The sequence below is a fragment of the Bubalus bubalis genome, chromosome 5 (genome assembly GCF_019923935.1).
Source record: "Bubalus bubalis isolate 160015118507 breed Murrah chromosome 5, NDDB_SH_1, whole genome shotgun sequence".
Classification (NCBI taxonomy): Eukaryota; Metazoa; Chordata; class Mammalia; order Artiodactyla; family Bovidae; genus Bubalus; species Bubalus bubalis.
Window position 1 is genome coordinate 49,437,296 of NC_059161.1, and position 16,841 is coordinate 49,454,136.

Sequence of the window (16,841 nt, forward strand, 5' to 3'; positions counted from 1 at the left end):
TCTTTTGAACTTACTGAGCATTTTATATGACTCCACTTAATATTCTTTGCTGGCTTTTTAGCTCTAAATCTCTGTTATGTAGTTGATTGCTGTAGGGTTTATTGTATACATCTTTAAGTTATCACAGTCTACTTTTAAGTGATATTATACCACTTCATGTCTAGAATAAGAGCCTTACAGTAGAGTATTTTCATTTCTCCACTCCTAAACTTTGTGCTATTGCTGTCAAACATTTTAAGTTTGTGTGTGCTATACCCACATATTACATTGTTATTATTTTTGCTTTAGCAGTCAATTAACTTTTAAGGAGGTTTAAATAAGAGAAAAACATAAATTTATTCACATGGTTGTCATTTCCAAAACTCTTCATTCTTTTGTGTATATCCTTTGTGATGCATTCTTAAAGCTTTTTTAAGTCTGAAAAAGTCTTTATTTTCCTTTTATCTGAGAATGATACTCTGGTTGGGTGTATAACTGTAGGTTGGAAGTTTTCAGTACTTTAAGAATGTTGCTCCATTGTCTTCTCACCTGTATTATTTCTGAGAAACATCATTTTATCATTGTTCCTTTACTTGTAACATAATTTTCCCCCTCTGGCTATTTTCAAGATTTTTCTCATCATTACTGGTTTTAACCCATTTGATTATTATTTGAGTTATTAACCTGATTCCTGGCTAAGCTTTAGGTCACTGGTCTCTATAACACTCAACCAAAGCAGATAATCACTTATGGGCTATTCATGTTTTAATATGATCAATTTCAGTATTCTGTTACACAAAGGCAGAAATTTCTGTAGGCACAAATCTTATTCTCTTTTAATAGAAATTTACCTTCTCTGTTAAATCTCATCTAATTCAACCAAAAGGAATTGTTCCCTTATTTATAGTAGGAATGTCTGTAGGTTTCAGAAGGCCAGTGGTGTGTGATGGACGGAATCTAAGAGGACTGTGCTATTTGTTACCGCTGCATGATTTGGCTGGGGTCTTGTGCTAGATCATGAGCTTCAACCTTTTACTTCCTCTTTCTCCCCCTCAGATTTCCCACAGAGCCACATGAAGGACACATGAGGGTTTGCCAGACTTAACCAGTCCTTTCTTCTCTTGTCTTCTCTCCTGTGGCAGTGTCTGGAGGCCGTAGCCGCCTGCACCTCATCGATCTTGGCAGCTGTGTGAAAGCTCTTAGCAAGAATCGGGAAGGAGGCTCAGGGCTGTGCCTCTCACTGTCTGCCCTGGGCAATGTCATCCTGGCTCTCGTCAATGGCAGCAAGCACATCCCATACAAGTAAGTGACTCTTCTACATGAAGCATGGGATGCGGTAAACATGGTGCCAGGGCTAGGTGAGGGTTTCTCAGTCTAGTGACGTCTGGGGAGAGTCGTACTGCAGAGGTATGGACCACACTGTCCGTTCAGTGCCGGAAACTGGCCTTTGCTGGCAATTATGTAATGCATGATCTGCCAAATTCAAAAGCTGTGGAAATACATAAATTGGCCCCAATCCTAACATTAGGCTGCTCAAGTCAGAAATAATAGGAAGTTACCTCAGTTGACGGCTTTAATAACAATTGCCATTGGTAGATTATAGTTGAGGCTTCCCTAGTGGCACTAGTGATAAAGAATTTGCCTGCCATGCAGGGGCTGCTGGAGATGTGGGTTCGATCCCTGGGTCAGGAAGATCCACTGGAGGAGGGCATGGCAACCCACTCCAGTATTCTTGCCTGGAGAATCCCATAGACAGAGGAGCCTGGGGCTAAGGTCCATAGGATCACAGAGTTGGACACAACGGAAATGACTTAGCATGCATGCACTCACTTTTTTGCCACCATTGTACGAATGCTTTATAGAGATAAGAGCAAGGGTCCTAAGATTGAATTACCATTCCCTTAGGAGTAGAGCTGCCATATCTAACCAATAAAAATATGGGATGCCCAGTTAAATTTTAATTTCAGATAAAAACCAAATATTTTCAGTGTAAGTATATCCCCAGTATTGCATAAGCTATAGAGGCACCCTGTATTTTATCTGGCAATCCTATTTAGGAGAACTGAAAAGCTTGGGGAATTACCACCCACTATCCCATGCAAATGTTTGTTTCACTTCCAAGATCCTTTTCCTCTTTTTGGTTATGCTCCAGAAAGATGAAATTAGAACAGCTCCTATGTCTGGAATAGCCAAAAACTTGCCATATCATCTTTGGCCATGAATGACCCAGCCCTGGAGCCACCCCTCACCACCATCGCTCCAGTTTAGCTTTTCCATTGGACAATGTGGTGATGGGATGAGGGGAACTCTCTAATGTTTCAGGCTCTGCCAAGATCCAGCTGCACTTTTCACTAGTTATCTGAACATTCACATCTCATGAACTGAGGGCTATAGCTATATATCTTATTTACACAACCAGGATAAAAGGCAATAACCAATAATGATAATGTGGTTGAGCCTATACCCACCTATTGAAATGGAAATAACACGTACCTTACAGAGTTGCCATGAGGATTAAGCAAATATACGGTACATGGAATCATTTTTTAATCTGTAGGACTTGACAAAATAAAAGTTTCTGTTGTGTAGGTAAGTCAGGCAGTTTTTTCTACAATAACTGAGATTCAGTATGAGTTCTGGAGTTGTGCTTTGCCTCTACCATAAGTTGATGCCAACACTGTGATTTTGTTCTCTGCCAGGAAGCCTGTTACTAGCCTACTTTGGAGTTTAAATAGAGGTTATAAGCCAGTCTGTCTCAGTTCTTGAAATTTGGAATTCTAGGGTATACCCAGAAGTGGCTTTTCCAGCCCTTGTGTGATTCTTTTCTATGAGGAAGAAAAAAATTCAATTTGAAGGTTTATGAAGTTTCATTCAGTATCATTTCTGCAGCTGAATAAAGTCAACTTGTGAATACAAGAAAGAGAGGAAGGAAGGGAGGGAGGGAGGAAGGAAAGAGAGAAGAGGAGGAACAAAAAATAAAGGTCTGGAGAGGTACTGTCAAGGTTGAAGATCTCAGAAAGAAAAGAGTTATCAGCCCTTGTTGGCTTCCCTGTCCATAAAAAGGGAAATGTGTATTAGTATGATAACTTGACAGATCATGATGTAGACAAAATTCAAAATACCACCTTATGAGGTCACTGATTATATATTTTGCTTGTATATTTATATCTTATATATATATATATATCTATCTCACATTGTTTCTGTGGAGCAACATGCTTTTATGGATTTCAATAAATATTTGTTGAATTGATGGTGGGGGGATGGATAAAAGTAAGCATATGAAATTACTTTTACTTTAGATAAAGTAACTTCCTTTTGGTTCAAGTTGGGTTTTACTATCAACATTAAAAATTGTTTTTGTTCATAGTTCAAGGTCTCTTGTTAAATTAAACCTACCATATACCAGTTAGCCACAATGACCAGCTACCTGCTCACTTGCGAGGGCTGACAAAATGTGGAAACTCCACTCACCGTTCTCTGCAGACATCTGCCTGCTTCAGCTCCCTTCTTTCCCTTCTGGCTCTGAGGGAGTGATGATTAAAGACATTCCATGTCTGAAGTAGACTTTGTTGTTCAGTCGCTAAGTTGTGTCCGACTCTTTGCGACACCATGGACTGCAGCACGCCAGTTTTCCCTGTCCTTCACCATCGCCTGTAGTTTGCTCAAATTCATATCCACTGAGTCAGTGATGCCATCCAACCATCTCACTCTCTGTTGAAGTAGGCTTATGCTGCTGCTGCTGCTGCTAAGTCGCTTCAGTCATGTCCGACTCTGTGCGACCCCATAGACGGCAGCCCACCAGGCTCTCCCATCCCTGGGATTCTCCAGGCAAGAACACTGGAGTGGGTTGCCATTTCCTTCTCCAATGTGTAAAAGTGAAAAGTGAAAGTGAAGCCGCTCAGTTGCGTCCGGCTCTTAGCACCCCCATGGACTGCAGCCCACCAGGCTCCTCTGCCCATGGGACCCTCCAGGCAAGAGTACTGGAGTGGGGTGCCATATAAATATGGTGTCGACATAAGACACAGGCATAGAGTTGTCCCCCACCATAAGGATCCTCCTGGGGATTTTGCAGAGCTGCCCACTGCTTGGTGTCAGAAAATATGGTGGCCTGACCACCCAGCCAGCTCTGTCCTCCCCAAACCTTCACTGGCAGTACACTTGTATAGCCAGTTGTATCATCCCTCAGTCCTTAATGCCCATCGTTATGTGTAAGCCTTTGAAGATCGTTGCTGTAATATTGTTTCAGATTCTCAGCCACAGCAGATAGTCAATATTTGGTTCTGAGAATGCATTTGCAAAGTGATTAATCAACGACAAGCTACCCTCTTTCAAGGTGCAGGAAGATAAGGCCAAGATTTACTCAAATCACCCAGCCAGTTGGTGGCGGGATCAAATCGCATCACGTTTTACAGCCTCAGAGATCTTGGCAGTTCCTTACCGATCCACTCGCCCAGCCTCATCAAGCTCTGTAATATATTAGCTGCCTTTGCTCTGCACAGCATGAGGTCTTCAGCACAGCAGGGTGGCCCAGATTTCTTTTATCAATTCAGTACGTGCTCCAAACCCCCATCACACGGCATTTTGTTAGCATACTAAACACCTTTCCCATGTCAAACCCTGTCTCCGCAGTAAGTTCCTGAGATAGGTTTTGTACGCTTGCAGTTTTCCTCTTATTCTTGTTCACTTAAAGGAAAAAAAAAAGGAAAACCAGACTCCACTCTCATGACCCTCCCCCTACGCCCTCCAAAACACACAAAAAAACCCACTTCATTTGTCACCCTGGACACTTCTGTGCTTGGAACTCATATCACTTGTGTTTGCTTCTGGGAAATTAACTGGAATGTGCACAGAAGGGATAAAGCCTGTCCTCGTTTCTCTTCATCATCGTGCCAGACAGACTCTCTGTCATATGAGCAAGCCCGAAAGCAAGTTTGGATTCATTACCCATCCCAGGCGCTCCCATGGGCACCCTAGGTGTGCCCTGAATGGTTTTTGACTTTGCAAATGATATTGCCTTTATAAGTGGTAAATGCAAGCACAGAATAGTTTCCCAGCCACAGCCGTGACATAGCTCAGGCTCGCTGGGCAATCCAAGTTCCATCAATCAATCCCAAGTGGTGACACCATTCAGAAAAGCACCTGGGGACAGGAAGGAGACCACCAAAGGCTCCAGCCCCCTTTTCAGACAGGCTACACAGAACTCCCTAAGTTTGGGGAACCTCTTGTCTCGGGGAAGCTCTCATAGTCCTGAGCTTTTTGACAGTGCATTTTGCCTGTTTCCTTCCATTGCTCAGCCATTTGCTGTTCCTCATCATAGCCTTCCCCTTGGATAGATGAGAAAAAATATATAATGGCATCAAAACGAATTCCCATGCCAGGAACCAGCATGGCAGGCACACATCACTAGAACTGGTACCAAGAAGGGCCACCACAAGGATCTCTCAGTGTGTACTTGGCTTTGGCTAAAGTCCTGTTACGTCCCAGCTGATCTGCAAGACCAGTCTCTCCAAAGACTTGGAAATTCTAACCACCACCCAGTTCTCTCAAAATAGAATTTTTGGTACCTTCTAGATGTCTGGTAAGGGGAAGCATACCCTTCACACAGTGATACTTAAAGTCTGAAACATTTTTCCTTCATTTATAACTGTGACTCCATTTGGAGAAATATAATGACTTCAATAGGTCAGTCTATTTGATTATTTGCCAACAATATGCTGTCCTCTATTTCTAAACAACAGAGATGTTATAATGTCCTGGCTTCCACAGAACAAGAGGTCATGGAAAGTCATTCTGTGACCCTCTAGTGCTGTGTCTGTCTGAGAGCCTCTTCCCAAGTCAACATGAAGCATGGTTCTGCATGAACAGCCCCATGATGGAACTGGTGCTCTGTGCTCTTCTTTTATGGGTTTGGTCTGTGGTTCAGACCAAGACCTAATCCTTGTGTGTTAGAATCCATCACAGACACTCTCTGGGGCTCAGGCATCTGACTCTCTGGTGCCCTTCTTCTCTCTGGGGATGAAAGGTGGAGCCCAAGGCCGTCTGCTGTCATGAGCTTCAGTGGCAAGCAAATACCGCTGCGGGTCCACTTTGTGCGCATGCGTGCTGAGTCGCTTCAGGCACGTCCGACTCTGTGACTCCATGGACTGTAGCCCATCAGGCTACTCTGTCCACGGAGATTCTCCAAGCAAGAATACTGGAGTGGATTGTCATGCCCTCCTCCAGGGGATCTTTCCGACCCAGGGGCTGAACCTGCATCTCTTATGTCTCCTCATTGGCAGGCGGGTTCTTTACCACTAGCTCCATCTGGGAAGCCCCAGGGGCCACTTTAGACGAGATTATTCTACAGAAGTTAGGGATGCTCATCATCAGGGTCTGGATGATGTGAAAGAAAGGGAGTCTTTCTCCTCCTAAAGCCCTACAGAGGAGTCAGGAACCAAGGTCACATTCAAGAGAATGTGGAGAAATTGTGGAGAAATGACATTTTATAAATAAAGGCAACTTTTTCAAAATGTGAATACCTCATCCATGCTGGAACCCATAGGCAGGATCTCTGGAAGTACCCCAAGATTTCATCAGGCCTTCATAAGAGTCACATCTCTGAAGAAGGTGGACATTCCTTTGCCTTGTCTTGAGAAATAATTTTCTCCCGGTAGCCAGATAGATGTTGGGTTTGTCTTTGCTTTCTCAGAACTGGAAATCCACACAGTGTCTGGGAAGCTAGAGAAAGGAGCTCATGACTGATATGAACCACAATACTCAGTTTCCCTGATTCACACAGGAGGTAAAAGATTTGTTCCTTGGGACCCAGATGCATATTATTGACAAAGGGAAATTAAATAGATATTTTCCAGGAAAAATGCAAAGGGATATTAATTCTCCAGATTTAGTTAAGATAGCATATAATGGAGAGAAACTCTGAGGAAGAATCTTTGTGTGCGTGTGGTATAAGACACACACATATGCATATTTAGCAACCTTTAAATGTACCTTAATGCTGTATTATCTCTTCCTGATTTACAGAGAGAACATCAATTTAAAACTATTTTCACAAACGCCAGATACCAGTTTATAGCATTCCCTGTTTAGAAGTAAAATAACCAAAGTCTCAGGTTGCCAAGCAACTGCAGCAATGATAATTCTTAGTGTTGCTGCTTCAGAATATCCATTTTTATACATTTTAATGACTGTTAGGATGCAGAGAAAGTGAGTTCAGAAAATCAGTGGTACATGGATCTTTTGTATGAAATTCTAGCATCTTACTTCCTTTCATTCTTCCCGCCGACCTCCGTTTGCTTCCCTGGCCAGTAGTATCTTCACATTTAATTTTGAAAATTCTCAGAGATCGATATTATTTTCTTAAGAGTTGGGGCATCACCTACCAGTAAATGAATTCTACCAGGATTATCACAGAACCATACAGGTCACTCAGGGAGAAATGAGGCTGCCTGGGACTCAGTTGGGATCACAAGCCATGGGTTCAAACAGTGGTCTTTCTGTCACTGTCTAACACATAAACTATAAACACATAAAGCTATAGGGACTTCCCTATAGCTCAGATGGTAAAGAATCTGCCTGCGATGCAGGAGACCCGGGTTTGATCCCTGGGTCAGGAAGATCCCCTGGAGAAGGAAGCGACAACCAGTCCAGTATTCTTGCCTGGAGAATCCCACGGACAGAGGAGCCTGGTGGGCTACATGGGGTCACAAAGCATCAGACGTGACTGAGTGACTAACACACACACAGCACATAAACTCTGTGTGTCATCCTTTCAGGCCCCAGGAGGACTGCTTTCTGTCCCCTCACAGAACCTCACTGAATTGGGAGCAGACTGTTAGGCCCCCAACTCAATCCTGATCCTTGGCAGCAAAGCCATAGTATATAGTTTTCTTGGTCCCTCTCAGATAATGAGCCTACAGTTTGAGGACTGAGCAGAAATCAGGAGGCTTCTTCATTTCTCTTTTGGTTTTTCAAGAGGTTCTCTTTGATGTTCAATTTCTGAGACTACTAATCAGACCCTTTTCTCTCTGTATTCCAAACCAGTTGGCCAATAGATACAAGAGTATGATTAGGGGCTTCCCTGGTGGCTCAGTGGTAAAGAACTGACCTGCCAGTGCAGGAGACATGGGCTCGATCCCCAGTCCGGGAAGATCCCATATGCCTCCGGGGAGCTAAGCCCACACACCACAACTATTGAGCCTGTGCTGTAGAGCCCGGAAGACACAACTACTGAGCCCACACTCCCTAGAGCCTGTGCTTCAGAACACGAGAAGCCACCACAGTGGGAAGCCTGCACGCTACAGCTAGAGAGTAGCTCCCGCTAACCGAAACTAGAGAAAAGTCTACACAGCAGCGAAGACCCAGTGCAGTCAAAGATAAATAAATAAATAAAATTACGTAAAAAATCGTATGATTGGGAATTGAATTCTCCATCTGCTGAATCCTAGCAGAGTGGAAGGAGATCTCCTGTCGCTCCACAGACTTAGACCCCAGGACTCAGGAAGGGGCAGAAAGAGGGTCAACAGAGCAGTCCCTTTCCCAGACAGCCACATGGCTCAAGTGGAGGGATGTGTGACCTGCAGAGGAGCAGACAGACAGACAGCATTGGGCTGCACGTGCCCATGACCATATTTAACAGCCTCACCAGTCAGGCCTTTTTCCTCCTGTTGTTCATTCATGAAGTCATGTCCCACTCTTTGCAACCCCATGAATGGCAGCACACCGGGCTTCCCTGTCCTTCACTATCTCCTGGAGTTTGCTCAAACTCATGTTCATTGATTCAGTGATGCCATCCAACCATCTCATCCTCTGTTGCCCCCTTCTCCTCCTGCCTTCAATCTTTCCCAGCACCACAGTCTTTTCCAATGAGTCGGCTCTTCCTATCAGGTGATGCTTTGACTATATGGACCTTTGTCAGCAAAGTGATGTCTCTGCTTCTTAATACACCGTCTAGATTTGTCACAGCTTTTATTCCAAGGAGCAAGTATCTTTTAATTTCGGAGCTGCAGTCACCATCCACAGTGATTTTGAAGCCCAAGAAAAGAAAGTCTGTCACTGTTTCCATTGTTTCCCCGTCTATTTGCCATGAAATGATGGGACCAGATGCCATGATCTTAGTTTTTGAATGTTGAGTTTTTTTTTTTAATCAAAATCATTGTTTTTATTGAAATATAGTTGATTCACAATGTTGTGTTAAAGCCAGCTTTCTCACTCTTCTCTTTCACCTTTATCAAGAGGCTTTTAGTTTCTCTTCAGTTTTTGCCATTAGGGTGGTGTACTCTACATATCTGAAATTATTGATATTTCTCCCAACAATCTTGATTCCAGCTCAGCATTTCACATGAAATAGAAGTTAAATAAGCAGAGTGACAATATACAGCCTTGACATACTCCTTTCTCAATTTTGAATCAGTCCATTGTTCCATATCCATTTCTAACTGTTGCTTCTTGGCCTGCATACAGGTTTCTCAGGAGGCATGTATGGTGGTCTGGTATTCCCATCTCTTCCAGAATTTTCCATTTTGTTGTGATCCACACAGTAAAAGGCTTTAGTGTAGTTGATGAAGCAGAGTAGATGTTTTTCTGGAGTTCCCTTGCTTTTTCTATGATCCAATGGATGTTGGCAATTTGATTTCTGATTCCTCTGCCTTTTCTAAATGCAGCTTGTATATCTGGAAGTTCTCAGTTCATGTACTGTTGAAGCCTAGCTTGAAGGATTTTGAGCATTACCTTGCTAGCATTTGAAATGAGTGCAATTTTATGGTACTTTGAACATTCTTTGGCATTGCCCTTTTTGTATTGGAATGAAAACTGATCTTTTCCTCCTGTGGCAATTTCTGAGTTTTCCAAATTTGCTAGCATATTGAGTGTAGCACTTTAACAGCACCATCTTTTAGGATTTGAAATAGCTCAGCTGAAACCACTAGCTTTGTTTTTAGTAATGCTTCCTAAGGCCCACTTTGTTTTTAGTAATGCTTCCTAATGACTTACCATTCTAGTATGTCTGGCTCTAGATGAGAGACCATACCATCATGGTTATCCAGGTCATTAAGACCTTTTTTGTACAGTTCTTCTCTGTATTCTTGCAATCTCTTCTTAATCTCTTCTGCTTCTGTTAGGTCCTTGCTGTTTCTGTACTTTATCATGCCCGTCTTTGCATGACGAAGTAAATAAAAGGACAAAAAGTAGAGTGGGAACTTTGTTTTCATTTTTTCCAAGGGCTTACAGATTCCTAGGGGTTTCCCTGGTACGTCAGCTGGTAAAGAACCCGCCTGCAATGCAGGAGACTCCTGTTGGATTCCTGGGTCAGGAAGATCTCCTGTTGAAGGTATAGGCTACCCACTCCAGTATTCTTGGGCTTCCCTGGTGGCTCAGATAGTAAAGAATCCACCTGCAATGTGGGAGACCTGGGTTTGATCCCTGAGTTGGGAAGATCCCCTGGAGGAGGGCATGCTTGGAGTATTCTTGCTTGGAGAATCCCATGGACAGAGCAGCCTGGTGGGCTGTAGACCATGGGGTCCCAAAGAGTCGTACACAACTGAGCGACTAAGCACAGCACAGCGCAGCTGTGAGATTCCTAATTATGGACTTGCTGAGTCCTAGGGAAAAGGAGGAAATTGCTTCCAGTACTTGTTTCCTGGATTTCCACTCCAATCCAGGTGGTTGGCGTGTGCAAGCGTGAGCCGTGGCTGAGGGGCGTTCCACGGTGTGAGTGTAATGACAACAGGTCCTAGTCATCCTTCGCTGTGCATCAAGAACTGCACTAAAGGCTTGCTGAGGACTTAATTCTCCCGACAGCCTCCTAGCATAGGTACTCCTATGGTCATACTGGTGTTACAGATGGGGAAACTGCGACCAGAGGAGTAAGTGGCTTGTTCTCATCTACAGGACTGGTAGGTGACAGAGCTACTCCACTGCCTCTGGTATATCACCTCTTCCTGACACAGTGTCCAGAATGGCATGGTGCTCAATCAGTACTTGTTGAAATAAGGCCAGACAATGGATCAAATGTATCTACAAAGCTTGAATACGTGCAGCTGGTTGTAAGTGAAAATGTGAGTCCCGGGCAGGGCACCAGCTGTGGCTAACTGTCCATTCAGGGTCATCTCCTGGCCTCACCTTTTCCACGATGTGGCAGCGAGGAAAGTAAAATAAGAAAGATGAGGATGGGAAACAATCCCCCCTCCCCGAATCTCAATCCAGTGGCCGGGCTGAATCAGAAATGCCACGTGAGACTGTTCGAGTTAGCAAGGGAGAGAACCCTGTGCAGGGTTGGCGAGCAGAACTCGGGCTGACCTTGTTAAATGGCTCTCAGGGGAACTCAACCATCCTGATGCCATATTCTGGGCACACCACCAGCAGATGAACTCAGCAAATCTCAGCTATTTCACAGTCTTCTACTGTTTCTTAATTTCTGTAATCTTTCTTGTGTAAGAGCCTGGAAGTTCCTACAGCCATTTCTTGTACCCTGAAGAGCTTCAGGATGCTCCAATGCTCTCTGAGGACCCCCAGACAGCCCTCCTGCCTGGCTGGGTCCCCCTGCATGAAAAGTGTCACCTCTCCCATTCTGGAGACTGCAGAGGGGCACAGCCTCCCAATAAGACAGTTTCCAGCCCTCTTCCCCCTTGGCAGCAGCTTCTGTGGGTGCATTAAGACACTCCTGAGTGAACAGATTCATGTCAGAAGAGAGAGATCATCACCCAGTCTGGGTCTGGAAGTTGTGCTGAGCACAAGAAAGGTAAGGTGGGGAGAGGCAAGATGTGAGAACGATGGCAGGGCTGAGGATGACGGGGCATGCGGTGATGAGCTTCCTCCAACACCTGGCTAATAATCGCAGTTTGGGGCATTCTACAGTTGGTAGATGAGACTGTCATCTATCAATGGGAATTTGTGAAGTTTCTTCAGGTTCTACTCCCAGAGAAGTATGTGAAACCAGATACCTGTGGTTTCCAAAAGAGAAGGATTGTGTGACATGGGCTCAGGAGATGATGCTGAGTTGAGACAAGGGAGATGTGGGTCCTCATGCCAGGCCCACTGCCCACCTCTAGACACTCAGGCTCTCTTCCTGAAGTTTCTTTTTTCCTTTTAATGTTATTTATTTTGAGGGGGTGCACCCCATGGCATGCAGGATCTTAGTTCCCTGACCAGAGATTAAACCCTTGCCCCCTGCTTTGGAAACTCAAAGTCTTAACCACTAGACTGCCTGGGAAGTCCCTCTTCCTGCGCTTTTCTTCTCCACCAGCTAACTCAGAATGACCATTTGCCTCTATCTCAGAAATGTGATAGAGTCCTTTGAGACAATGTTCCTGATGGCCCTTTAAAGAAACACGTTTCAAAGGTAAAAATGGGAGTTTGCATATATTTCAGAACGTTAAAACCCAGACTGATCTGGCAGTATTGTATCTTTGTATCTGTTTCTTGATTTTAAAAGTATGCATCCCTTTTGGCCAAGTGGATTATAATTACCTTTTGTTAAAATGGAAGCTTCATGCATTTTTCAGCAGGAGTTTGTGTGCCTGATGTATCGGGTTGCTGCCAGATACAGACATTTAATTTAAGAGACTCCAACCTGGAGTACTCTGCACAAAGAGAGAAATAACAGATTCTCTAAGGAGTGAATGACTCCACCTGCCGCCTGCCTCAGAGGGACCACTGCAGAGAGGGGGCAGTAGGTGAGCAGAGGGTGCTGCACCCCCACTGTGTCTGTCTGGCCATCCAAATTGTTAAAGACAAATTTTTCCCATAATATGGCCTTTGAATACAAGCCATAGCCTTCTGGGGCTCAGCCAGAGACATGTTCCAACCCTGAAGCAAAATCTGAATGTGTTAGATTTCATGAGACAAGGATTTTTCTTTCAAAGAGATTTTTAAGGCTGACCTTGATGATACAAATTTCACCTTACACTTTATATCCCAAGTGATACACCAAGTTTAACTCCATTATTCATGGAGCATGGTGCTATTCTGATAAGCAAGGTGAACTCTGGCCCAAAGCCCCCCTACTGAGGGAGGAGTTTAAGTGCCTGATTTTGTTACAAGTCTGATGGAGGCTACCAAACATGTTGTCATTGTCGTTTAGTAACTAAGACGTGTCTGACTGTTTTGCTACCCCCAGACCAAAGCCTGCCAGGCTCCTCCATCTGGGATTTTTCCAGACAAGAATACTAGAGTGGGTAGGTAGCCATTTCCTCTTCCAGGAGGTCTCCCCAAACCAGGGATCACACCCAAGTCTCCTGCATTGGCAGGCAGGTTCTTTATCACTGAGCCACAAGGGAAGCCCATAACAAACATACACAAGAAATAATTTGAGCAATATGTGGCAGAATATCTGTAAGTTCTTTTTTGCATCAAGTCATTATCTTTTAGTCAGCCATTCACTATTAAAAAATACTTACTGGACCCCTACAATACTCAAGACACTGGAAATATGATAGAGAAACATAGATGATTTCCACTCCTTGGACAATTTACAGTATAGGGGAGATAGAGACATAAACAGCAAGTCTCACACTTGGTAATGTGTAAACACCAGTGCTTAACCGCCAGTGAGGAAAGTTACTCAAGTAAGGCCGAGGGAATCAGAAAATCTGCAGTAAAGGCTGTCTGGGCAGATCTTTCCTCATGTGCTCCCACTCGTTCTCCATTCTCACTCATCTGTTTTGCAAAGTTTCCCACTGTCCATCCATAAATGCCTGAGCCATTCACAGCTGTTCTGTCTTTTGCTAGAATGATGTTGACATAGCCTGACACAAATCATGATAAACTAGTGGGCCAAAGGCAAGACTCCGAGTCCACAGCTAATTGCTATCTTTAATGATAACTAATCATCATATCACAAGTTATGTTGCTGTTAGAAGAAAACAGCCCAAGGGGGAGGGCTTTAGGTTAGTTTGGGGCCAATGCACAGAGAGCCCAAGGTGCCCTCAGGTACGCGCAGGGCTCTGTGACTATTCAAGGATGGCTTGATTTAGGCACCATTAGATGTGAGGAGGGATGGAGCATACAAATGAGTTGGGGCCTAATTCATTTAAAAACTGTCTTGAACATTAATAGAGCTTCAATCAGAGTATCCAACCATAAATTCTCACCTGTTTCACAACTGGTTCAGGCTCAATTGAGCATTAATAGATTTTTTTTTGTCCATGCAAATGAGGTGATAATTCATTTCATGTGTAATTGAACAAATTTCAGTTATATTCATGGAGCAGTTAAGTTGTACCAAATTGTCTAATGTATCTAGTAATTTTTTTAAATAAAAATATAGCTGAAGTTTTATTTTGATATAATAAAGAAAGAACTCAAGAAACAGAGGTTATGGTACATATGTTACTGCTTTGAAGAATAGTAGACTTGAAGAGACTTTACGATATTCCTTTGGGGCAGCAACCACAATTGCTGTTTATTTCTGTTTTTCCTTACTGTTCTTTAGGTACTGTAAGGAGTACCTTAGCAGTGAAATCAGTAAAAATTTTGGGAGTTTCTAGGTTTGGCTAACGGAGAAGGCAATGGCACCCCACTCCAGTACTCTTGCCTGGAAAATCCCATGGACGGAGGAGCCTGGTGGGCTGCAGTCCATGGGGTCGCGAAGAGTCGGACACGACTGAGCGACTTCACTTTCACTTTTCACTCTCATGCATTGGAGAAGGAAATAGCAACCCACTCCAGTGTTCTTGCCTGGAGAATCCCAGGGACTGGGGAGCCTGGTGGGCTGCCGTCTATGGGGTCGCACAGAGTCGCACATGACTGAAGCGACTTAGCAGCAGCAGCAGCAGCAGGTTTGGCTAAAAGGAAGTATTATCAGGGCCCAGTTTATAAGCATGCATTTCCCAATTCTGTGTCCCAATGTGCCAATAGAGAGTATTAAACATGTCTGTCCTAAAAGTTCTGTGTGAGCTCTTTCCTTCAAACCATTTATCTCATGTCTCCCATGAACCTTGCCTTCCGTAAGCATAAAATCCTACACTGAGGACTAACTGTAATTGCTTGTATTGAGAGGATGTTTATGTATGTAGTTTCTCAAACAGATTCCAGGGGAGGCCCTAAGGGCATGTGATATATCCACTGTTTTCTTCTGAGAATTCTTTTTGGTGAAGGGAGAAAAGGTTTTAGTTTTATCTACGTCCACACAGGGCTTCTCAGGTGATTCGTTGGTAAAGAATCCACCTGCCAATGGAGGAGATGCAAGTTTAATCCCTGTGTCAGGAAAGATCGGCTGGAGTAGGAAATGGCAACCCAGTCCAGTATTCTTGCCTGGGAAGTCCCAGGAGAGAGGAGCCTAGTGGGCTACAGTCTGTGGGGTCACAAAAGAGTCGGACACGACCCAACGACTAAACAACAACCCCCCACACAGCTGCCAGAATGTGCTTTTAAAATGTAATCCTGATGTTACCCACCTCTTTAAATCCTTCAATGGCTTCTTGTTGGCTACAGGTTCATACAGCCTATGAAGCTCTTTATAATTTGGACCAGGCTCACCTTTCTGATCATAGAAACTGTACACAATCTCTTAAAGCCCCCATGCCCTCTCCCACCCACATGCTTTGTAGATGCTGTTTCTTCTGCTTACAATAACCTGTCTATTCATTCATTCAGTGAATAGTTCCCAGGAACTACATTGTTTAGTTTCCTCTGTTTTTGAACTTTACATAACATAGAATCATGCTCTCCCTGGTCCTTCTGTTACTTACTTATTTCAATCAGTATTTCGTTTTTGATACCCATATTGATGTGTGTAGCTATAGTCTATTCATTTTCATTAATGTATGATTTTTCATTGTGAGAGGATATCAAGAGTTTTTGATCTCCTGTTGATGGATTTCTAAGCAGTTTAACAAAATAGCCAAACTTTGTCTAATTCATTTCTGCCTCTGAAGAGGTCTTCTCCTCCTTTAATTCTTTAATGTGGTAAATTACATAAATCAACCTCCTAATATTAAAAAATGTTGCATTCCTTCCTGTGTACCCTTCAAGGCTTATCTCAAATACTATATTGTCTTTGAATCCTTCTCTGTTCTTCTTTCCTCCCTCCCAATTCTTTGGTCCAGAAAAGTGCTTTCCCTCCCCTAACCCTCTGTGGCATTCTGTAGTATTTCATTGTGGGCACTGATATTACATTTTAATTATTTCTTTATAAACATATCTCTCCTATCACATGAGCTCATCAAGATGGCAAACTTTTTCTCCAGATTCCTTATTATTTTTGCACTAATTTAAATTAAACCAACCTGCTCTAAACCCTACCTCTTGGTAACAGATATGAATCAGACATCTGCCTTCAACTTTGGACAGCCTGTCTCATTACCTGGAGGATCCTTTGGGCCGCCAGACTTGCACTGTGGCCGTCAGAGCCCCATTCTCAGCTAGGACAAAGTAGTGATGCCAGCCATTTAGAATGTGGAGAAGGAATGAAGCTATGGCCCTAGTTTCTGAATCAGATATATGGCAAAAATATATTCATTTTGTGGTTAGTCAGTCGTGTCTGACTCTTTGTGACCCCATGGACTGTAGCCCTCCAGGCTCCTCTGTCCATGGGGATTCTCCAGGCAAGGACACTGAAGTGGGTTGCCATGCCCTCCTCCAGGGGATCTTCCCAACCCAGGGATTGAACCCAGGTCTGCATTGCAGGCGGATTCTTTACCAGCTGAGCTACCAGGGAAGCCAGTATTCATTCTACTAGGTTATTTTGACAATTCATCAAGCATCTACAGTGCATTAAGTGATCTTCTATGCATTGAGGCTGTACACTATTTATGATAGTACATCAGTTAAAGTGTGCATGCTAAGTCGCTTCAGTCATGCCTGACCCTGCAATTCTATGGACTGTAGCCTGCCAGGCTGCTCTGTCCATGGGATTCTCTAGGTAA

The 16,841-nt window shown here is 43.7% G+C and overlaps 1 protein-coding gene across 2 annotated transcripts in view; it reads left to right on the forward strand.

Annotated features, from left to right (window-relative positions):
- KIF26B (kinesin family member 26B) overlaps positions 1–16,841 on the forward strand; it is a 517,024-nt gene that overhangs the window by 442,505 nt on the left and 57,678 nt on the right. For both annotated transcript variants that reach the window (XM_025286019.3, XM_044943071.2), the window contains one exon: positions 1,122–1,281. In XM_025286019.3, the coding sequence (XP_025141804.3) occupies positions 1,122–1,281 (160 nt within the window). The remainder of the gene's footprint in view (positions 1–1,121; positions 1,282–16,841) is intronic.